At 41.6% G+C, this 24,974-nt stretch overlaps 1 protein-coding gene across 2 annotated transcripts; it reads right to left on the minus strand.

Annotated features, from left to right (window-relative positions):
• Positions 1-432: 432 nt before the first annotated feature.
• cnpy1 (canopy FGF signaling regulator 1) lies at positions 433-23,233 on the minus strand. 2 transcript variants are annotated; one of them, NM_001292583.1, is given in 7 exon segments: positions 435-960; positions 3,185-3,281; positions 3,667-3,873; positions 14,907-15,022; positions 21,635-21,787; positions 21,790-21,808; positions 23,127-23,173. In NM_001292583.1, coding segments are annotated over 6 exon segments (633 nt in total). In that variant the 5' UTR covers positions 21,806-21,808; positions 23,127-23,173; the 3' UTR covers positions 435-916.
• Between the last annotated feature and the right edge of the window lie 1,741 nt (positions 23,234-24,974).

Genomic DNA, 24,974 nt, shown 5'->3' on the forward strand with positions numbered 1-24,974 from the left:
TCAACTTATTTACTATTATGATTATGGAACAGTAATTTGCAAATGGTTTAAAGGTTTGAGGTTGAAAACAAGTGAAAAAAAATTGGGGGAGGGAAGGAAAGCCTATTAATCATCACTGCTGAGTTTATTAATAATCATCAGGACTATTTAAAAGGTAATCTAATTAGGAAACATTACATCAAAAACCACCTTGCTTAATTGTAATTTACATGGCTGCTTCCAAAAGAACCCTGAAATAATTACATAATTCCTGCATTTGATACAACGCTTTATCACTTCGTTGAGACGTCTCAAAGTGCTTCAGAATATACTGTAAAGTGAATTGACCGTATATTTTTGTGGTGAAACGCGGCAGCGAATTGCGCACAGATGCTATCTAGATTGAGAAGGTGTGGTGGAAAAGTTCAATAACCGTTAACTGCTGAGTAAAAATCACTTGAATTTGTTTTTATTAAATCAGTAGACAATAACATCAAAGGAGAACCCACCAATTATTAAAGATATAAAAGCACCTCATTTAAATTGCAAGTCGGGCATACAGGTTAGAGAAGAAACCCACAATGCTCACCAATGAGCACCTCATGTGAAGAAAAGGGAACACAAGTCAAATTACTCTCTATTACTTGAGACATTTTTCAGAAGATGAGCACTGATTTCAGCAGGAGTAGTAATTTAATCCAGATGAAACATCTAGTTATAAAATACCTTGGTCTAATAATCGACAAGTTTTATTATGAACCAATGACAAATTTTCTATGAAAAAGACGTAGCTAATATCTGAATACATCTTGATGGGTCAGGGAGAAAAGGTAATCAATGCCAGACATCATTTTTCATCCATAATAAATTCACAAGCTGCTGGTATAGTTGTTCACAATTCTCCCTCCTCCACCCTATGTGCATCAAGTCTGAAGTATTATAGATCAGTGTGAGGACTTGCTTGGGATGGCTCACAAAATTCTGTAAAGAAAACAAAATTGATTCAGTTTTAGATAGAATCAGTTCACTAAAAGTATTCATATTCTGATAACCTAACAAAAACAACAATGTACATTTATATCGTGCCCTTTACATAGTATATCACTTAAATAGCACAACCGTATTAGTGGAAATATATAAATGCATTCGGGGGAAATTGCCATTCACATTAATTTAAAAAGGCTCATCCACTTGCACAAAAAAAAGGAAAGGTATTCCATACATACACAAATTCTGTCAGTTGAGCAACTGAGATCCCATATATACAAAAATGCTATCTCCAGAGATTTGGTTGATAATTTCTCTGCACTGGTATGAAGTAGATTTTCTGCAGTCAGAATGTGTGTGACACAGGTAGGTTGTACTGGCCAAAAACACTGCAGTAAACAATGTGTATTTCATAATAGATAAATATTATCACAAACAAATCTAAAATCAGATTTCTCAAAAGCTTAAAATATTAACAGAAGAAACTTCATTATGGTAAATTGATAAGTCTCAACATACCGAATATTAAAATAATTAATGTGGTTATTTATGAAAAACACAGGGCAAATATTCACCATCTTGTTATAATTATTCCAGAATACCAACATCTGTTAGTAGTATTAAAACAATTGGTATGCTTTTAAAAAAACTCCACCTGTCCTCTAACATATCTACAAATGCCAAAAACCTAGCTACAATTTTCAATCTAGATATAAAAAAACGCTGTATATATTCTGTAATTTTTGCATGAACACAATAGATAGTGACAGATAGACAAGCCCATTGATGTATGTTTAATTGTTTAGTCTATCCAAGGCCCAAGCAATATTTTTTTAAAAATTCAAGTTACGACAGTAGTGATGTGAGGTTGATGTCTTTCTTCCACAGTAAAGTTCATCTTTAAAATTGGATTCTTTAAAAAAAAGTTTCAATTCAACTATGGAACAGTTGACGCATAGTTGTTGCAGAAGCGTTGGTGGCTACTATCAATACTTAAACCTTTACGATGTGTAAAACTAAAAGAGTAACCCTTGAGAAATCAATTTACCTGGGCTTCAAGATCAGACAGGATTTTGATAAATTTGAAATAATCAACACTGGAGAAATAATGTCAAGAGAATATATCTAACCTTCAGATACCGGTTGTAATAGATTAAATATATATCCAAAATGTAAAATAGCATTCGCTGAGTTATTCCAGGAAATAGAAACTTTTGCAGAATGTAAAACAATGTAAGTAAATAGTAATGATTGTTCTCCTCAGCCTTAACAACACCTCTTATCGAGTTTCTGATTGGTTAACTTGGCAGATTAGCTTCATTGTGCAAATCAGAAAGGAAACCCAAAAGGGACAAAAAAAAATCAGTAATCAATCCTGCATCACGACATTTGCCATTTCTGCCTTCAATTATATCTTCCCTTTAAAAAGGTGTGTTTATGGTCTATTGTAGTGAGCTGGTCTTGATCTTCATGTTCAAAATCATTCTGCCCAAGACACAAAATTTGTAAATTGGGATCATCTGTAAACCGGTTTAAGTTTTAAAGGTAGGTTATATCCCCAAGGTGATTCTATCACAGTTTGAAACTAAACATTGGCACAAGTGAGACATTCATGAAATGGCTTCTACGAGGTTGGTGCAGCAAGAACAACATTCGCTGGGTCACAGAAGCACAATCACACATTCAAGTAAATGAAGCACTGGGCTCAAGATAAAAGGCGCAGATAGCCATTTAATATTTGGTGCATTGTTTTCACAATCAGCACCGCCGTTGAAGAAAATTAAAGTTATTAAGGAGTCACTCCAATCAAAAGAAAATTGAGATTTTAGCCACTTATTCCCTGAAGAATTTCGTATCAGTTAAAGGGATTTTCAGCAGGCAGTTTTCCTGAATACTAATGGGGGGGGGTTAGAAATGGTGGGAGACACTTAAGTTAAATGTACAGTATATCCATGTATGCAGTGATCTTCAACCGCTGACTTGATTTGCACAAAAACGCCTCGTTAGGAGCTGAATTTGAGCAGTCCAATAAAAATAATTAGTTAAAATGAACATACATTTAATAGCAGCTCTACAGAAGAAACTCTCGCGAGCAGAAGACTTTAGGCATTTCCATCACATTCAACATCTCTTTGTTTCGTCCTATCCTCCCTCATTAATGCATGGCAACAAGTACACTTTTTTAAAAAACAAAACAAAGTTACATCAGATGCAATACCTGATTTCTCGATGCATAGCATGTCAGCCACCTGGTCCGTCTCATGAGTGAACAGAGAAATTATTTCATCTTCGTACTCTTCCACTATGGTTTCACACTGTGAGACAAGAATAAAAACAGGAATATGTGAGTGCAAAGCAGGCAAATGAGTCATCACGATCATTCCAAAGTTGATAGATGTTTTGTTACCTGCTACCATTTTCTATTTCCTCCCCCATCAATAACTAGAATTATTTTTTGTCGTGCTTGCAAATCAGGTTGAATAAAAAGTTCAACTGATATAAAATTACCACCAGCTAAATACAAATTAAAATGGTGCTCTCTTTCCCTCCCTCCTCTGCCCACCCCTCCCGTTACTAATCTTTGACAAACTTAAAATGATGTGACTGGCACGGATTGTATTACAGAATTTTAAAATGGCACGACCTTAAGTTCTGGTGCCCTCTGCTGTGAAGCTATCTGAACACACTGGAAAGCCTTACCGCAAACTTTAGAGATTTTGAGTTCTCTGGATCAAACTTGAAATTATTGAAATCCACAGAACTCATTTTTTCAGACTCCCTGGGAGCAAATCTCATGTACGTTTTCTTCTGAGTCTCTGGATCCTCATAGAGTGAATAGTCATCCAGGTTTGAACAAACATCTTCTAAGATCTCTGATAAATGGGTTTCCGACCTGGCATACAGAATCTGGAGAAAAGCACACTCATCAATAATGCTGCAATGTTAAATTGTATTTTTAAACAAATTAATACCCATTGATAGGTCTTGTAACTTTCTTTTTTTAAATAAACGCCTTCCTGGCATTTTTTTAAAAAAATACATTAGTCATCACACTGGCCATTTGTGTTTAAGTTTCTAATACAAACAAATGTGAAAACAGGAAATAAATGCATTTAGTTAATTAAGTCAGTGGACTTTTAAGCCTGGGTTTGTTCACATGACTGATCAAGACAACGTTCATTTGCTCACCAGCAGATGTTTAATCCTCACTCAAGGCTCAGAGGGGGTAAAAATAAGGCCCAGAACATCTAACGTCACTCAAGTCTACAGTTTTAGTTTAATTTCCTGGAATCAAAGCTGTTGGATTGTCACCGGTCTCCTCCCCACTGCCCCCAGATTCAGGATAAAACCTAGACAACCCCTAAACTCCCAGAGTGAATTGCCACATAAAGTGCACAAGAGGTTACGTTAGCCTTTCCCCTTGGTAACTGGACAAAAAAAGTTTCATCTGTCTAGACAGGTCAAGGTGCAAGATGCTCTTGCCCCCGTGGCTTTTTCCGGAAGAGTTTCAATTGATGCCAAGTACAGGGTAAACAGCAGAGATACATCCGCAGGCTTACCCCTGTCCCTCCCTCCACCCTCCAGTGATCAAAGTAGGAAGTTTTCATGACAACCGCAGTCAAAGGCCTGCATCGCTGATGAACTCGATTTCAGCAATGTAGATATGGCCAGACTCCATTGTCTCCTTTCAGACGCAGTATGGACCCTTCCGGTCCCAGTCATTACATTATGGATGCGTTTTCCCATATGCAGTTCATTCACACAAAAGGGCTTTCCTTGCTTCACTGCCACCTGATCACAAAGCAAATACACCAGTGGCTACAAACCAGCAAAATAAATGTTTTGCTGATTACGTTACTAGCTCGGATGTTTTACGAACAATTCACTCAAATGATTTTTTTTAGCAGGAAGGATGAAGCAGTTCGATGTTTTTTTGGTGAACGGTTCCCTTGAAAGAACAATAACCATTGCTTTTCCTCTGCCCCCCCCCCCCCCCCCCTTCTCTCCCAATTTTATTCTGTCCCATCCTCTGCTGAACTAGTGATTCACAGTTGTATAGTCACCGGTCACCCTCCGATACCTCGCTCAAGTGGCCATTATTCATGTGTGAGCTCGATAGGCTATTCAACTATGGGGGAAGAAGGAAGAAAGGAGGTGAATCACTACTAAGCCTAATGATGTCCTTTGCTGTAGCCACACATGCGCATTGCCAGCAAAGGGGGTGGGGTGAGGGGGGGGGGAAATGATCAGGTGAGAATTTTCCCCTTCTTAACCGAGAGGTGCAGAGTCTACCTCCATTCTGGCTAGGATTAGTTAAAACAGCGCAGGCCAGGAATAAATCCTGCAACCTTCCCGGGTTTGAATAACTTAACTACACGTTGGAGAAATACACGGAGACAGAGGAGCCGAAAGCATTTTTGGCATTGCCAGCGTGAAATATAGAAAAACTTTTGCATATTCAGCCAGATAATTTGCATTTAAAATTACATCAAAGTAATACAACAGTTGCTGCGGTCAACACAAAATTCTTCAATTGCTTTATAATAACAAGCAACTCTAGGGGGAAAAAAAGGCAGAGAATTAAAACTCTTTATTCAATAGTCAGAATCCTATCACATCAATAAAATCATTTATTGGTGTGAGAAAAGGGGGAGAGCGAAGGGGTAAAAAAAATGCATTGCTCTCTGCCAGAGAGACAGATGTATGAGATACTGTCCTGCAATTTCGGGCTGCCATTGAAATACGAATGAAGAGTCTTCCATTATTAAAATGTGATAGAAGAGTCGCAATCAATTTTCCCCGTCTGCCTAGGACAAAAGTTTCTTATCTTACTAAAAATAAGACTGATGCTCTGCAGAGGTGATAATGATGAAACGCTTGCCTTTTGCTATGTTGAAACATACAGTGTATTTACCTCCCCCAATCGAGTAGCAAAAAGCAGTCAACATTTATTAAACAATTCACATGAACAAATGTAGATTTTCATGAAGAATTTTTTTTGTAAAGAGATAAAGCGTTAAAGGGATGGCTGATAAAATAAATGAATAAACCAGAAAGTCAAAACAGGAAAGCAATTTTTTTATAAAAAAAGGATTTAACAAAAATAAATGGATGCCAGTCAAAAACAAGATTGAGTCTGAAGTTATCCTATCTGCATCTTTAAGTTGAATTGTATATTTAAAACACACATTTAAATTCCTGAAATTAATGTTCACATTTGTGTCGGACTCACATTGAATAGTCAGAATTACAAATTCGACCTCCAGGTCAATTTCAAAAGGAGTTGAAAATGCTGTAGAGATCCTGCCTTTTGTAAGATTTAAAGCTTTGTTTGTTAACAGAATAACAATACGCAGTTTAAATCTGAATTTTATACTTACAAAATTAAGAGGCCATAATTACATTTTGGTTCAAGTCATACCACTTGAATTTTAGCATTTAATCCAAAAAAAAACCTTACTTGTATACTTCATGAACTAGAAATACAGCAAAATACAATGCACTGTTGGGTGGACAACATATTTTGTGGTTAAAATGTGTAATATCTTAAAGCCTAAATCTCTTGGTTCAAAGTAAATGTTCTGATTCCCAAGGATATGGGAATAATGGCTGAGATTTACAGAATTTCACAACTTTCAATAGTCTTCAGCATGCAATTATTCAAATAAAATATAAAGTATATCAACCCGAGAACAGACTTTTGCAAGACGATGTGACACAACATATCGATAGATGCGCTTGCACATGTAAACTTTATTCCTGCAATATTTCAGTTGCTGTAAAGCCTTCGAACAAGACTGAAACACAAAAAGTGAAAACGGGCGAAAGTAAATTAAAGCTATTTACGCCATGAAAAAAAAATCGTATCAAGGCTTTGAAAATACAAGCCCAGTGAGGTCCAAACAAATCAAAAAACATATTGTCCATGGTTTACAAAGTAACTGTCAAATGTCAGTCTTCAGCCCTCGAGCCACCTTTTAATGAAACCCCTGAAGTCATTTTTTTAACTGAAGGTGAACAGCAAAATTCCACAGAGTATACTTGCGACAATTATTCAGCAAGCAAGCTTTAATATTGGTCATAAAGGATCACGGGAGTAGGGCCTTGTAACTCTGTCTAGTCTGGCCCACCACTGTATTAATTTGAAGGGAAAAAAAAACGTGCAGTGGTAAATGACTTTAAAATCCATGCCAAAAATCACATAATATATGATCCGAAGATCATACGCGGAACAATGGGAAACCAATTGGACTCGGCGTCTCTTGGTTAAGGGGGTGGTGGGGCGGGTGGGTGGGTGGGGGGTAAGAAAAGAAAAGATCAAATAGCATTGCTGCCCTCAGCAGTATCCAGTGAGCACTAGTGCAGCGTGGACATGGGTCAGGCTGGAATCATGCTCCACTGCACGGCCTACATGGTCAAATGGCCTACTTAAGCTCACATGAAGAATGAGCACTTTTGTGAAGCACCAGAGAGAGAGAGAGAGAGAGAGAGAGAGTCAGTATCTATGGAACAGTATTTCAGCAAGTCTCATTTCACTCGGGGTGGTGTGGGGGTTGGTGGAGGAGGGGGGGGGAAGGTTTGAATGAAAAAAAAACACATGTACACACAGCTATTTAAAAGACGTTTGGGTCAGATAATAGTAGCAGTTACTGGTTAGAAATTAAATATTATTAAGTGCACCAAAACGGGTAAAATTGGAATGACAACAATTTACATTTATATAATGCCTTTCACGTCAGGAGGGCATCTCAAAAGCGCTTTTAAACAGCTGACTGGCTGGTGCAGGCCGGCAGGCTGGGAAAGAGAAAGGTAACTGAGAGCAAGGCCATCATTCACCCCTTCACTCCCCACTTTTAAAGAAGTTCTTCAACAACAACTTGCATTTATGTAGCATCCCAGAGCGCTTAAACCACACTTTGGCATCTCCCCCCTGCAAAAGCCTGGTGCCCAATCAGCTACGTGAACTACTTTGAGACGTCCCCCTGACATAAACTGCACTATATAAATGTAAATTCTTGTTGCCATTTCAATTATAACTCAGTTTGAGCTCATCTGATAATACTTGATTTCTTTAATTAGTGAACGCTACTACTGTATTATTAAATTATTAAAGAGCTGTCAAGACCATTTAGATTAAAAAAATTAGACAAAATAGCAAAGGCCACATCTTAAAATGATTCCTTGCATTTGATATTGCGCCTTTCACATTAGGAGGACATCTCAGAATGCAAGTTAAATAATAGGAAAAACTCCCATCTCTTTTTGAATAGCCAGGAATCTATAACTGTAATCTTTAATGACAATTTGTTCACTCAATCCACGACTGTTTGTGGAGACGTCGCTGTGCACAATTGGCTGCTGCATTTCACCACAAAATATAGTCGATTCACCTTACAGTATATTCTGTGAAGCGCTTTGAGACGTGTCGAAGACGTGATAAGGCGCTATACCAAATGCAATGATTATTATATTGTTTAATATTCCATTCACCTGAACAGGAAAGTATCTCAGTTTAACATTTTATCTGATGGACAGCATCTCAAATAATGCAGCCACAGCTCCTTCACTGCTGCATTGGACCATCAGTTGAAAGTCCAGCACGAGGCTTGGGCCCCAAATCCTCTTGATTCAGAGGTAAGAGTGCTAGCAAATAAGCCAGACTAACACCTTATAACTAATATAACTACCCCAAGAAAAGTCAAGGTTGTGAGTTGCATCAAGAATGGAGTCCATTGTCGAGTCTGACACTCCAATCCAATCCATTGCAGTGCAGCAAAGCTCAGGCTGTGTAGCATTGACAGAGGTCTCATGCTTTGCTGGCACCTATGGCTGCCACATTTGCCTAAAAAAAGGTTACTACACTCATCAGTAATTAGCTGTGAAGTGGTTTGCAATATTTCATCATGACCAGGCACTATTAAAATGCAATTTCTTTTTTGGTCTGTTTCTTCTAACTTTCGTATTGTGGGGATTAACCAATGCTGAACGGTTGGGGGGGGGGAGGGGGATTTCACATTTAATTTGCCACACAATAGATTCATTTACTGTGAATCAACTTATGCCAAGAATGCACATGTTCAATCATAAATTAGATTAATCTGTATATTAGGTGAATAAATAGAAATAATTTAGATTATGAATTCATAAAATATTTAGACATTCAAGATTTCCTTCACTCCTTGCAGAGGACAGTAAATGACCCAAATCCAGGCCAGCCCCTAAGGCACTTTTATCGAGAACTTGTACAAGAGCTAACTAGTCCAATGAGGAGGCATTCATTGGAAAGGGGAAGAGAAAGGAAGAGTAATGCCTTAACGCAAAGGAAAAGCATTCACAAGTAAATATTTTGTGAAAGAAAGGAAAAATTGGCGGAAATAGTGAAAGAAGAGCATGCTTTACATCCTCGTCTGGTCCGCCTCACTATGGCATGGCTGAGCCATTTTGCCCCAGTCTTTGGAATTCCATCTCAGTCACTCCTTTTTACCTCTCCCTCACTGTGTCAAAGCCGATCTTATGGACCATCTCTTTGCTAGTGCTTTTGGCGACCTTTCTCCCTTTCCCCTCCAGCTCAGGTTACAAGGGCAAAGTACTTTGCGATATGCTCTCGGTTGTATAAAATGCTAGTCGTCATCAATGTGTGTGAACAAAACCTCAAACAAAACAGGAATAAATGATTAATACGTAAATAAATATGCAATTTAAAATGTGGAGTTTGCCAATTTAAATGAGATAGCAGCTGCCAGCCAGATGAGAGTATTCAATTATCAAATAAACCAATCTACATTTACAAAAACAGCAAAAACTGGTGAACGACCAAAATGCTGCACCAGCAGATGGTGCTGCATTGGAAAACATTCATGTCCTTAACAAGGGTTATTGCACTAACAAATGAATCATTCCTCATCCCAATCCTGCTGAGATCAGTTAAACATCATAGAGGAACCCTGCTCTATGTGACTCAATTTACAACCCACGTTGGCTGTACTCACAGGGAAGCCTACATGTACAATATGGAGCTATTTTAAAAATGTATCTAACATTTAAATGAGGGAATGATCAATACGTGTGTAATCTACACTGTAATTCCCATACTAGGAGTCAAGATAGGCATAAAATCAACTATAAAGTCCCTGCTAGGTTATTTTTAAAGTCAGCTTTCCATGTGTGTAATAATTGGCCAACACTATTCTTAAAGTGTCTCCAATCAAATTCTTCCGATAGTTCCACATGCGCAGTGTCCATTGGTCTGATCCGAAATGCATATTCTCTCCCCAGAAGTACAACAACAACTTGCATTTATATAGCATCCTTCACGCGGGATAGCATCGCAGAGCACTTCCTGCTTTCGTAATATCGGAGAATTGAGATGGAGGTTGGCAAAAATCAAAGTTTGTGAACCCCACAGTGTGCTTGCGGGAGTGCTGCTGGAGTTTAAATAGCTACAACTGTGCAGCTTACCACTACAGAGTACTGGTAAGCTTCCTATTGCTTGCCCAGCCAGGACCATCCTACCAATTAGGGGTTTGGCTTGTAGGCGACCAGAAACTGAATGCTGCCTTCCAAACTCTACCACAAGCTCGGCTGACTCTGTGGCACTCTGCTGACTGCTGCAGCATCAATTTATTTATTTTTGAAAGAATTATTGCCCCTGGAAAAGTGATCCACTAATCAACTAACATCCAGGTTCCTACTTACTGCTCGGTAAACAAAGGCGTGTGGAGTAAGGAAACTTGCCCAACATTTCATCCTGCCGGGAATCAAACCTAGGTCTCTCGCTTGTGAGACGAGTGCTCTAAGTACTGAGCTACAGGACTCCACGAGTGCTCTAACCACTGAGCTACAGGACGTTACAGTCCTCTGTTGACTTCAGGTATCGGACAATCTAGACCACCAAAGAAGATAGACTCCAACCAATCTTCCATTCCTAGGCACATCACTTTGGGGCCAACTTACCCCTAAAGGCTAGCTCGTCTTTCGATGTCTGACAAGCACAGGTCTGAGCTTTCACCAGGTGGAGAGCGGTACAGGAAATCAAGCCACACAGTGAATAACACAATTCAGCTTAAAACATAGTAAAAAATACAACAACATATTTGATTGCTCAAAAAGGTGACATGAAGCACAGCATATTGGAGCCACAGAGTGCTGAGATACAGGTTCACACCCACAGAGTTCTTGATCTCAGGAATGTGGCAATGCTCAACAAGGCCAGGTGTCTCCCCACAGGGAAGAGGAGACAAATTTGAGGGCAAATGACTTCATGCTGCCCTCTTGGCAACTAGTTTCAAACCACTAGCAGAAGCGACAAAAGGTATTTTATACACAAGTAATGGTAGTAACAATTTTCAAGTGACCATCTGGCAGAAAAACAGAAATATCCTCTTGATCACTTCCTACTCATTCTAAATAAAACTTCAGAACAATAGACGATAATGTGTAAATTCTAGGCTGAACTTTTTAAAGCACCTGCTTAAAAAAAACGTCGGCCTACATTAACAAGCAGCCACTGCAAGTATTATCTTTTTGCAATTTTATCGGCTGTTCAAACGAGACTCTTGTTAGAATGCTACCTAGGAATTGTAGTGTATGCACCTGTCGGGTCTATTAGCAGTTGTTTGAACCTGGGAATGAGTAAATCGGCTCTCCTCGTTATTGCTGTCTTCTCTTCCTTGTTCCAATTCCCCTCTATCACACTATGTTCTCTACTCCTCTCCCTCCTAAGGAGCGGCTCAGCAGCCTCTTCTAAAGCTGAACAGCGAGATTGTGTTAGGAAGTACTACTGGGAGGCAGAGCTGGCCCAGGAATTCTGCAATGTAAAACTAGTCTATTCTCGTTGGAAGAAGATTAGCTTCAGAATACAGAGAAGGCTGGAGGAAGTCCAATTCTCAAACGTGCTCCTCGACTCTCTTGCTGTTAGAGTTATAGGCAGAAAGGCAGTTTACCATGCTGACAAGCAGGGGAAGGGTCATGCCAGATGGGAGGACAAACTAACAGGCTTTTATGTTACCGTTATTACATAATTTTTCATCATTCCAATGGTGTTCCTCTGGTACAAATCACCAAGTTGAGAAGCTGTAGAGACATGAAACTAGACGTTGATGTTCTATCCTCACAATAATCAATGCATTTGATAGAAGATCCAAACATCTCATCTCAGGGCTCAATTTAATGTCTCATCCAAAGTACGGTGCTGCCCAAAAATGCCCATCTTATCAGCACTCCTCAGGTGCTGATAAGATGCGTTCATGTCCTGTCTAAATATTATACATATGTCTGTTTCTGTGCCTACAGAGTCTAAAGGCAGAGAAATTATAGCTTTAGGGTGAAAACTATATCTTGTGAAGCATTATTACTGAAGGTAGCTTAAGTCAACAAGACCAGCTCATAACTAAGTACAGTCAATAACTAAAGACTGGCCCACAGAGGTGATATATTCCATTCCAATAAACATCGCTGGAATTTCCAAGTATAAGGTGGGATTCATGGAAGTTTCAGTCTGATTTGGATACTCTTAAGCACGGTGATGGGTTTCTGCATGTGTCAGACACCCGGCTGACCAAAATAAAATATTTTCTTAGGTCCTTGTATTTTGATTTTTTTGTCAGCTGGGTCCAATACTAAAAGTCAATTAGCAGTCCCTCAAAGAAACAAAGGCATGCAATTGTTTCAAGTTTCCTTACTCCACACAGAGCCTAATAATAATCCCTCCAAAAAACAAAAACAATAATAAATTGGTAATTTTCAATCCACGACTGTTTGTGGGACACTGTGTGCGCAATTGGCTGCTGCGTTTCGCCCACAAATATACGGTCAATTCACTTTACAGCCTATTCTGTGAAGCGCTTTGAGACGTCGAGAAGATGTGAAAAGCGCTATATCAAATGCAAGGATTATTATTATAGGTGTATGACCGACAATAGAATCTAATCAGTCTTTTTGTTTATATTTCAGGCTTCCAGCGTTTATTTTTTTAAAAAAAAACAGCAATACACTGAATTCTAGGAAGTAACAATTAAGCAAATACCCTCCGTTCCTCTGTCTCCGGTCTGCTCCACATCCCCCGCCCTAACATCGGTGACCGGGCCTTCAGCCTCTCAGCCCCGAGGCTCTAGAACTCCATCCCCCAGTGCCTTCGCCGCTTCCTCCCTTTCCTCCTTCAAGGCCGGTCTCAAGACCTTACTCTTTGACCTTCAGCCTTCAGCTCCCCTCTCGACTCTCTCCCCCCTCCTCGCTCCCTCCCTTCCCTCCCCTCACCCTGACCATTTCCCCCCTGCTCGGGTCCTGACCCAACTGTACAGCGCCTTGGGATGTCCTCCCGACGTGAAAGGCGCTCTATAAATGGAATCTTGTTGTTGTTGTTGCATTACTCATTTTGAGACATTCCCTCCAGAATACGCAAAAGTTGATTCCAAAGGGGTTCTGAATTTCATCTGCATTGAAACAAGACATTCTACTTTTATATTCAACCTGAGACCTTTATAACTGACTGTCAGTGACCAGCTCAATTTTTCCAAGTTTGTTAAACCTCAAGTTGACCCTAGTGTTTAGTTAGACAATTCCAAATGAAGTAAGAATCTGGTGAAATTAATCACCAATGTAGATTTAAATGCAATATCATGCCAGAGAGTTTGTTTTACGCCAGGATCAGTGAGTTTACTTCCATAGTTGAAAGGCCAGACGAGAACTGGAATTCATTTTTTTTTTTAAAAAACTACGCAGGGTTATAAAGGCAAGTTGATTAGACTCCACAGGACCCACAAATTTCAGAACAGTAGGGGGTTTAAGACATTGCTGGGCATTTCAATGAAAAAGAATATTCTGTCTACAAATCATCAATCTCAATTGTAAATCACAGTAGCTACAGTTTCCATTAAGATACCTCCTGCTGCTAATAATTAATATGTAATGATTAGCAACTTATTTATATAATAAATACAAATCTCAATTTTCATATAAAACATTCCACCAAATCAATAATGCAAGAAATTTTTTAATAAAATCTGAACAAGTGTATTAATCTTTGACAAGCATGCTAAAAGACTCAAGATTGGTAAAAAAAAATAACTTGCGAGCTGTACCCAATTGTGCACAGACATGAATCTCTGTTCAAAAACCTCACAAACATTAGATTACATAAGTGCAACCTTCTAAGAACTGAGGGCAATAAAGTGAACGCTCAGGAATGTTACAACTGATGCTTCTACACAACAGCCAAAACTACACAACTGGAAAGTTGAGCCTCTTTTAAGTTTACATGATCGGTTTGGAACGGGTTCGACGGAGAATGGAACACGTTTAAAATTCGATTGATGTTAAATAAAGACACTGATATAGCGCATCAATCCACTAAACTTTATCCAAACTCCAACCTTTACGTACTTCGGCAAAACAGATATTTTGATAATCGAAAAGGGGGTCAAGCAGCAGTGATCCTAAATAATTTCAAAATTAACATCGTCCACATACGATACTATTCTACTAAACTCACAACACAACACAGACACATGATCAATAAATTTCCAAATTGAATGACCCGGTCGGTCTGTGCTCAGCTACCTGCCCTCCGCTGGGGCACTACAATGGGCCTGTGCATCCCATGTTGAGGATAATATCTGCCAGGATTGCTACGCCTGTTAATTATCCAGCGACCTCTGTTAGAGGTCCCCAAACACGCAGGCCAAGTGAGGAAATTGCTGGCCTTGGCTGTGAGGCAGTAGCTACACTTTCTGGTATTTCACAAAGATTACAGCGAATGCAAAGAATCCTTGCTCAAATATCTGTCGTCCATTTAAGAAATTGCAAAAAAGATGACTTCTGTTCCCAAAGGATGTATACAATTTATAGTCTATTACCCCTTATGATTAAGGTTACTGAATTTGTGGACCACTGCTGTTTGGTTAAGTGGCTATAAACTGTGCATAATGAAACTGTATACATACCTCATTTGTTTTTTGAGAGCCGTCCGGCCCGATTCGGTAAGATCCCACTTGGATTGTCTTTTTTGGATCCACTTTCTTAATTGCCCATTCTATTTCATCTACTAATCCCCTGCAAACTTAAATGAAAATAGAAGTTCAAATGAAAAAAATTCAACTTTTTAAAACGATTAAAGCAGTAAAGACAAAGCAATAACATTCTTCTTAGAAAGTGGTCTGAATTTGTTTGAAAAAGCTGCTGATAATACCATTAAAAAGGCTTAAATGATTAAATGCACAAAATAAAAATGCAAAAACTTCAGGATGTAACTATGCGATAAACAACACCCACTATGGCCCATTGCATACACGGTTTAAAATTATCACTACCAATTTAGGATTAAAGCAAAGTCAAAATCAAGCAATATAGCAGTACTACATAACCGGTTATTTGACAATGATTTGAGATTTTATTAGTAACAATTCTTGCATTTGGTATAGTGCCTTATCACGTCAGAAGGACAACTTTACAGGCATTACTAGGAATGACTGTATATTTGCCGTCAAATGCAGCAGCACAATTGCACACAGTAATATCCAACAAATAACCATGAAGTGAATGACCAATGAGGATGGGGGGAGGGGGAGGAAGAGGGGAATTGAGGGGAAACTCCCTTCATGGGATTTTTAACATCCACCTGAACAAGCAGACGGGACCCTGGCTTAATGTCTCAATTGAAGGACGGCAACTCTGACAATGTGACAACCAACCCCCATCCCCCAGCACTGCATTATAGTTTCATCTTAGATGAGTGAGGGCCAACCAATGGCATGGGATTTAACCTATAACCTTCTGACTTGGGAGGCAAGAGTGCTCTCACTGAGCCAAGTCATATAAATATGAAGAAATGTCAAGTTTTATATTTGTCTAGCTGGGACTGCTCTGCTGGTTAGGGCTTTGGCTCACAGAGTTGAGGACACAAGAACGTAAATCTCATTGAGGTCAACAATGTCTCGGACTATTGCAGATCTTCCTGGTATACCTGAAACTAGTTTAACCCTCGAGAGACCCTATTTATTAAACTTCCTTCTCCCTCCTGTATATTTAGGCATACTGATTTTAAACACTGAATGAGTGAAGGCTGTAGGGATTCAAACTCAGAACTTTACACACCTAGATCAGCAGCTCACTATCCAGTGATACTTGTGGATTCTATTAAAACATTGGAAACTTCACTCTTGTGCTATGCAGTCATGTCCACAAGTTATGCAATTGCAGCCCATGCCCTTAAGTTGTGCAAATATCAGTACTCCTGTGGTGCTCCATCTAAACACAGCTAAATGTTGAATTTAATTTACTTCTTTCTTTACAAGTTATCTAGAATTAGAGTAGGTCACATTGGAATACATGGAACAGATATGGTCTATTTGCAGTAGACCTCAGATGTATATAAGCTGCGAAAAGGGCAGTCAGTCATAAAACAAACAGGGTGTACAGTTAATACATTAAGTGTGGTGGCTGCAGCGAACCAGCTTTAACATTGCAGGGGGTTTTTCTAGGATATTTCTATGAATTAAATAACGAGTTATGCACAAAGAGGTGGTTTGTATGAGGAGTGGTTTCACTTGTTTTCCCTTTCCCATTTTAACAAATGTTCAATGTTTATTGGTTCCCACGCACATTTGTTTAGTGTTGACTCTGGTTGTATGGTGCAATAGTTGAATAGTTCATTGAAAGCACTGAGGAAAAGATCCAAAAGAACAGAACTAGAAGAGGAATCTGCAAGTTTTACTCAGCCTTTATAAAGAAGATTTTCTACTGCTGATGCAAGAATTGTTTCCTTTGGGTTCAATGCTATAAATTCCAAGGTCTGTCAAGCAAAGAATCACTTTTAAAAATTTGTATAATTTTACATGGCTTTACGACTAGAATAAGCAGACTTTAGTTTTAACTTCTCTTCCAAAAGCTGGTACCTAACAAAGAAAATTCCCTCCTTGTGCTTCAATCTAGATACATTTTATTCAAACTTTAATAATATTATTATTCAAATAAAATAATATTTTCTTGCATTTGAGACAGTACCTTATCACATCATTGATACATTTCAAAGCACTTCACAGAATATAATTTAAAGTGAACCGACTGTATATTTCGTGGGCAAAACATTGAAATACGTGCACCAGATAAAGGCTTGCCCCTAAATGAATACTTTACAGAATATCCATTTACAGAATGAGCTGGAAAAAGTGGCCCATATAACCCGTTAGGAACTCAACATCTATTCCTGTAACAGTGAATAGGTAGTTCAGGACATATGTACATGCAACTGCCAGGAAACTGCAAGAAGAACTAGATGGACGTTAGTCTTTTTTCGTCTGGCATTTCATATGTTCTAATGTCCTTCCTTTCCCGTCTCCCTCTCCAAACAAGAAAGATCAAGGGCAGAAAGGAAAACAAAAATATAAAATCCCCACAAAAAAAACATATGTAGACAAGGTTCCTAAACAAACAAACTAACAGTAAAAAGGTAATAGGAAGATTTATTTGGGGTTCTGTTCAACTTAAGCTTCCGGCAGGTCAAACAAGGAACCCCCCCCTCCCGCCCAATGCAATATCCTTGTATTCCCAATATACCAGCATAGTATTGCACGGATGAGGGAAAACATACACAATTTTAAAAATCCTGCACAACTTCAACTTAGCTGCTGCTGGCTAAAGTATTGAAAGAAATCAGAAAATTTTATTTTGATAAACGAATGACATTAATAAGTTAAGTGAGAGATGTGTTTTGATAATAGCTTTACTGCATGGTGGAGGAAGGAAGAAAAACAGTACGTGATGAAATATATAGAGGATTTCCAAGGCAGATCGTATAATAACAGATCAACTTTGGGCACCATTGGTTTAAAAAAATACATTTGATGCATCAGGTTAAAGCAGCTTATGACTGAGCAAAAACTAAAAATGCTTGTAGCCTATACTGAATTATCCAGCTTCAGACAGGCTTTATTTTCAGGCTATTGAAAGGTAAAGAGGAAGCCAAGCTTCCGACTTCTGATGACTATCCAGTGACCTTTGCTGGAATTGAGCAGCTGTATATACTGCGAAGAGAAGCCTCCAGATTATACATCCATTCAAACACCCAAAGCTGTTTTTATTTTTAAACACTAGATTGAAATAATTCCCATTTCTTAATTTAAATGACATTTTTCATTGTCCTAATCAAAATGTCCGCTAATCATCGCTACCCAAATATAAAGAACATCTAAGTGATGGACGTAAAGGATATCTGTGGAATTGTACCCCTATACGAGTTGCTACCTTGGGGGAAGAAAGAGGAAAAACAGGTATTTACTGATCATGTGAAAAATCTTGGCTTTGAAAACGCAACCTATAAATAATAATACTTGCATTTGACACAGTGTTATCAAGTCGCTGAGACGTCTCAAAACGCTTCTCAGAATATATTGTAATGAATGGACTGTATATTTTGTGGGTAAAAACAAAATACAACCGGATTCAAGAACTGGAGACATTTGAGAAATACAATGATGTAGCATCCTTGCATTCGAGACTGCAGTGCTGGAAACAACAACTTGGATTTATATAGCGCCCTCCACGCCGGACGGCGTCTCAGAGTGCTTCACAGTAACGGATCCCAGGGCCGAGCCTGGAGGTGGGGGGAGGTGACCAAAGGCGCGATTGAAAAGAAAGGTCTTCAGCAGAGACCTGAAAATGGGAAGGGAGGGAGCGAGACGAAGGGAGTGAGGAAGGCAGTTCCAGAGCCTCGGGGCGCAGTGGCTGAAGGCACAGCCACCGAGGGTGGAGCGGAGGACTCGGGAGGAGGCCAGACCCGGAGGAATGAAGGCAACGGGCACTGTTTTGAGGAGAGAGGAGGTCAGAGTGTGCAGAGGAGTGCGGGACTTGATTACAAGGGTGAGGATCTTGAAATCGATCCTCTCTGGGATAACTCTAAAGAACTTGTGGTCTGAAATGCCATGTATATTAGATCTCTCAATTAAGACAGCCACAAATTATAGTGAAGGACATCTTTCTTTGCAATCAATTCTCAGAAATATTAGTTAAAACTTAACCGCAGTGCTTGCCGAACATTGCCACATCTGCTGCCTTCCCTCCATTAACAATTCCAGCAGCAAATTTTTTTAAAAAATTCAACAAAAAACTTGGCTGGTAACTGAGAAAATATTAATAAGCCTTGCCTTTGACATAGTGCCTTATCACGTCTTCGAGACGTCACCAAGTGCTACACAGGATACACTGTAAAGTGAATTGCCTGTATCTTGCAGACGAAACTGAACAACGTACATTTTTTGGGTCAGCCGGATGTCTGACACGCGGAAACTCATCAACTTGCTTATGAGTATCCAAAGCAAACAGAGTCCCAAGTGGAAATCGATATCGAGAGATATTTATTGGAACGGAATGCACACTCTCTCCTTAGACACACTTCCGGCTTACCTAATTCTAGAGAGCATTAGGTGCAGATTACAAGAGCCAAGGCCTGAGTTCCCCAGTGTGTGTTGGAATCTAACCAGCTAAAACTGCATAGCTTGCCATAATGCCATAGTCTGGCAAGCTTTCCATTGCTTGTTCACCTAGGACCACCATCAAGCCTTTGGCTTGCTGGCTCAATAGGAACTGCTTGGAATGAGTCCTTGCCCATAGTGACTGGTCTGCCCTTCCAGCTCCTGTCAATGAGCCCGGTTGGCTGAGTTGTCATCAGCAGTGCCCTGGAATACTGCGGACCTGCCTGGCTCAAGAACTGGACTACTCAGAGTACAACAGCAGGCGCGATGCTGACAGTCCATTGCCAAACTTGTCACTTTGGGGCCAACTCAGCTCCAAGGAGACCCCATTTACCTTCTCTTCTCCCCCCAACCCCCACCCAGCAGGAGGATAATCACAAGTTAGTCATTTGACAAAACAATTATTGTATTATTACATTACATTCAAGGAGAGAAAAAAAAACTTGCGTGCATAATGCATATGTGCCAATTATCCATTGTGCACCAATAACAGATATTTCTATAAATTGAACGTTGACCTGATGACTCAGTGGGGTCATTCAATGGGTTCACAGGAAGTTTGTTGATCTCAGATAGAGTGGTCCTGACAGCAGTATAACCTCATTGTCTTAGGTCATAGAATGAGAGAGAGAGAAAAAAAAACCCACAGCCAGACAGCAGTTCCTGCTCCCGATCCTTGTCCAGTGATATTTGCTGGGAAATCTGCACGTGAGGACATAGGATGCATACTCAATTCCAATTGATCGATCACGAATCGATTTCAAGAAGACTTGAGATCGAAGCATCAAAAGTGTGACCAGCTGCTTATCTGGTACTGAAGCAAGCAGAGTTCTACACATCTGCAGTGTTTCACGGAACGTAATCGCAATGCTAGTGGGAGAATCACCACTTGAAACGACAAAAATATAAGGGGTAGATTGTCAACCTGCTCTGCCTTTAAAGTTTAATGCAAAATTGCAGTAATGCGCCCACCTAAGACCATGTGTATGATTTGCAAGAAACGAAGTAACTCGCCAACCAACATTCCTTTTTCTCGAGAAATGACCTTGTATCATCTGGTACCTTCCCACAAAAGTCCAACTAAGATCAGAAAATTCTCACCCGTCTATGGGAAATGATTGACAAAATATTATCTGCAGTGCATTGAGTAACCATTACAATATGCCTTAATACATCAACTGAAGGCAAACACAAAAACCCTGCAAGTCAGGTCAGGAGCACATCACAGTCGGGCCTCACAATTCAGAAAAGTGCGGGTATAAAGAGGTTATACAAATGTAAAATTCTTGCTCTTGTGCACTGTGCATTGCAGTACATTTTCGGTTATGACCGTCCGACTTCCACACATAGCCTCCCGACACCTAAGCGCCGCAGCAACCACCGGAAATATTCTCAGGAGTGGTTGCCAGATTCCACGCTTGAGCAGCATGCAGAAATTGAAGGCAGCAGCAGCAACAACAACTTGCATTTACACAGCGCCCCAGAGCGCTTCACAGGGGCAGAGTCTGACAACTCCAGCAGTAACTGGAAGTGCTGACAGAATGACTTTTTTTTTAAAAAGTGTGCTCCATTACTTACATACGGTCTGAATTTACGCACCAAGCGCCACAGCAGAAGCGTTCAGGTCACAAAGTGGTACAGTTAAAGGATTTTTTTTAAAACATCTCAAAAAATGGGCAATGCTGAAAAAAGCCAGTGGGGGATGGTAGCCTTCATGGTAACGCTACTGAACCAGCAACGGAAAGATCATGGATTTGAATCTGCAGTTGCGCAATTTCAATTTAAAAAATCCTACCGACTTTCAAGAAAGAAAATCTTTCAAGATTTTGACCTCAGACCTATTAAACAAAACCTTTACCTGGTCTGGTTTACATGCGACTCGAGACCCACACTGTGTGGTCGATTTTCAATACCCACTGAAATAATGGCCTACCCAGCAAGTCATTCAGGGGTGAGAAAATCGCTCTAGAAAAATACTTCCACGTAGAATTTTGGATTTGATCTTATTGCCATGTCTACAGAACAATACAGATATGGCAGTTTCAAATATGCAGCATAAATAATTTGGACAATAACCTCAGAAGGGTGGAGGATTCAAAAGGGCATAAAATCAGAAGGGGACAATACAAATAAAAAGTTACATGTCATGTTTTCAGACACTGTGGTGTGTCTGTCCCGAGGAATGATGCTAAATGTAACCTCACATCTATTAAGCAGGGTCTCCTTGGAGCAAAGCAGGATCTCCATGGCTCTGAACTGGCTCCAAGGGGACATGCATGGTCTCTAGTCCGATTCCTGAGCCAGGCAGGTCCGCAGTATTCCAGGACACTCACTGCTGATGACAGCACAGCCAACCTAACCTCGCTCATCAGCATAACCTGGAAGAGCAGACCAGTCATTGGGGGGAGGGAGTCATCCCACTCAGCTCCTGTTAATCCTGCAGGTTAAGCCAAAACCCTAATGGGTAGAGTGGTCCTTGATGGACAAGCTGTGGAAATGCTTGCCGGACATCAATATCAATTTATGCTGGTGAGACTCCAACAGTACCCCAACGCACACTATGATGTCCCCAAACCTTGGTTCTTCCCAACCTGCGCCTAATACTTTCCAGAATCAGGTAAGCCGGATGCGTCCATCTAGGGAGAATCGATTCCAACAATCTATCTCTGGGATTTCTATGTGTGGGTGGGACGCATGGAAACCTCAGCTTGGTTTGGATACTCTTAAGCACGGTGATGGTTTTCCACATGTGTCAAGGCACCCGGCTGAGCAAAATAAATGCTGCTGCTCTACATTGCAATAGAATAACAACCCTTGCATTTGATAGAGCCCCCTCAACGCACCTTTGAGTATAGCGTCAAGTGTGGATTGACTGCATATTTTCCTGGGCGGAATCTTCTCTGACAGTCAGTGCAAAAGATATTGCGGCTCGGGGGTGGGGGGGGGTGAAAAAGATCAACTGACGAGAACTTATTCAAATGGCCAACGTCGGCTTGGTTTAGACCAGCCCCCTCCCCTCGAACACTCAGGCAAAATACACAAGTTGGACTGTAAACGCTCTGACTGCGCCTGCTTATTGAAACCAAGCAGCAGCGCATTCATTGCACTTCAACTACAATATAAATTCTCCCCTCACACCCCCCGCCCGCCCGTCCCGCCCCCCCATTTTGTAAATGGAAATTAAAATCTAGAGAGAGACAGCAAATTTTGGGCCACACACGTGCGAGAGAAAGGGACAACCTGCTGCACAGGAAGGATTTTTTTTTTAAAAAAAAATTCCAGAAATGTCTCACCCTTGCATTTCCACCCCCCACCCCCCCCACCACCCCCCATGCGACCCCCTCCTCCCCACCACTACCACCCCCCACCCCCACACAAAACCCTCGGGTCCAGCCTCCTGCCTTTCTCCCCATTGTCAGGTCACTTTAACTCAGTGGCAACAAACCAACCAATAACAGATCAACACATTCCCTCTTCTCCCCCCCCCCCACTCCCTCCCTCCCCCATATCCCACAACACACACACACTCCCCCCCCCCTCCTCCATATCCCATCACAATCACATACAATAGCCCCCCACCCCCCCCTCCACTCTCTCTTCCTCCCTCTATCCCCCTTCCCCCCCACCCACCCATTACACAAACACGAACCCCCCCCCCACCCACACACACACGCACAAATAATCCTTATCACTCACCGCCACAGTACAGCACCGGGTCCCTCACAGCTCGACCCGGTTGCAGGAACAGCAGGAACAGCGCCAGGATAACGCGATGCCGACTCCAGCCCATGGGGGATGCGGGGGGGGGGAGACAGGGAGGGGGAGGGGGGAGACAGGGAGGGGGAGGGGGGGAGGAGGAGGAAAGGAAGGAAGGAGGAGGGAGACCTCTTTCTTCTTCAACTCGCTTCACGACACGACTTGACGGTCTCCACACACAGACAGTCACACAGTCACCCCCTCACCCCCACAGACACAGTCACCCCCACCCCACAGTCACACAGTCACCCCCTCACCCCCACAGACACAGTCACCCCCACCCCCACAGTCACACACAGACACAGTCACACACAGTCACCCCCACAGTCACACACAGACAGTCACACAGTCACCCCCTCACCCCCACAGACACAGTCACCCCCACCCCCACAGTCACACACAGACACACACGACGGTGACGACGAGAGGAACAAAAACCCTTTTTTTCTCTCCCCCCCCAAAAAAAAATATATATATAAAGATAAAATAAACCAACACAAACAAACACAAACAAACAAAGAAGCCGAGGGAACTCGGGCCCCCAACACACACACACACACACACACACAGACAAATGTTTTTTTTGGGGGGTTAAAAAAATAATAATAATAAACTCGGTCGCTCTCTCGATGGAGGTGTAAAGTTTCTCTCACAGTGTGTGGGGTCGGTCGGTCGGTCACTCGGTCGGTCGCAGCCGAAGCTGTAGAGCGCTCGAGCTGACAGGACGGACGGACGGACGGACGGACGGCGAGAGAGCGCGCGCGGACTTTTCCCTCTCACTCTCTCTCTGACTGACTTTCTCTCTTATTCTGAGTTAACTCCGCTGCTATTTAAACATGGAGTCGGTCGGTCTCCCTCGCTCCCTCGCTGCTCGGTCTCTGTCTGTCTGTCTGTCTGTGCTCAGCAGAGGGCGGGGGAGCCCCGGGCCTCCCGATGGCGGCACCTCCTCCCCTCACTGACACCCACGGGCCACGCTGTTCAGGACGGACCGACGTCCGTCCGTACGCACACGCCCGCCCGCCCCCGTACGTCATCACGCAGCGCGCCGCGCCGCGCCGCACGTACCCCCCCCCCCCCCCTTCTCTCCCTCCCTGACGTGCGGCTCCAACTAACCTCCAACCAATAAACCTCCAACTAACCAACCACCAACCAACCAACCGCCAACCTGCAACCAACCAACCGCCAACCTGCATCCAGCCAACCATCAACCTCCAAACAACCAACCTTCAACCAACCAACCGCCAACCTTCAACCAACCAACCGCCAACCAACCAACCGCCAACCTTCAACCAACCAACCAACCATCAACCTCCAACCAACCAATCGTCAACCTCCAAACAACCAACCTTCAACCAACCAACCGCCAACCTTCAACCAACCAACCGCCAACCTTCAACCAACCGCCAACCTTCAACCAACCAACCGCCAACCTTCAACCAACCACCAACCTGCATCCAACCAACCGCCAACCTTCAACCAACCAACCGCCAACCTTCAACCAACCACCAACCTACATCCAACCAACCGCCAACCTTCAATCAACCAACCGCCAACCTTCAACCAACGATCAACCTTCAACCAACCAACCGCCAACCTGCAACCAAGCAACCGCCAACCTGCAACCAACCAACCACCAACCTGCATCCAACCAACCGCCAACCTTCAACCAACCAACCGCCAACCTTCACCCAACCAACCGCCAACCTTCAACCAACCATCAACCTTCAACCAACCAACCGCCAACCTTCAACCAACCGTCAACCTTCAACCAACCAACCGCCAACCTTC

Source organism: Callorhinchus milii, unplaced genomic scaffold (assembly GCF_018977255.1).
Source record: "Callorhinchus milii isolate IMCB2004 unplaced genomic scaffold, IMCB_Cmil_1.0 Scaffold2, whole genome shotgun sequence".
Taxonomy (NCBI): Eukaryota; Metazoa; Chordata; class Chondrichthyes; order Chimaeriformes; family Callorhinchidae; genus Callorhinchus; species Callorhinchus milii.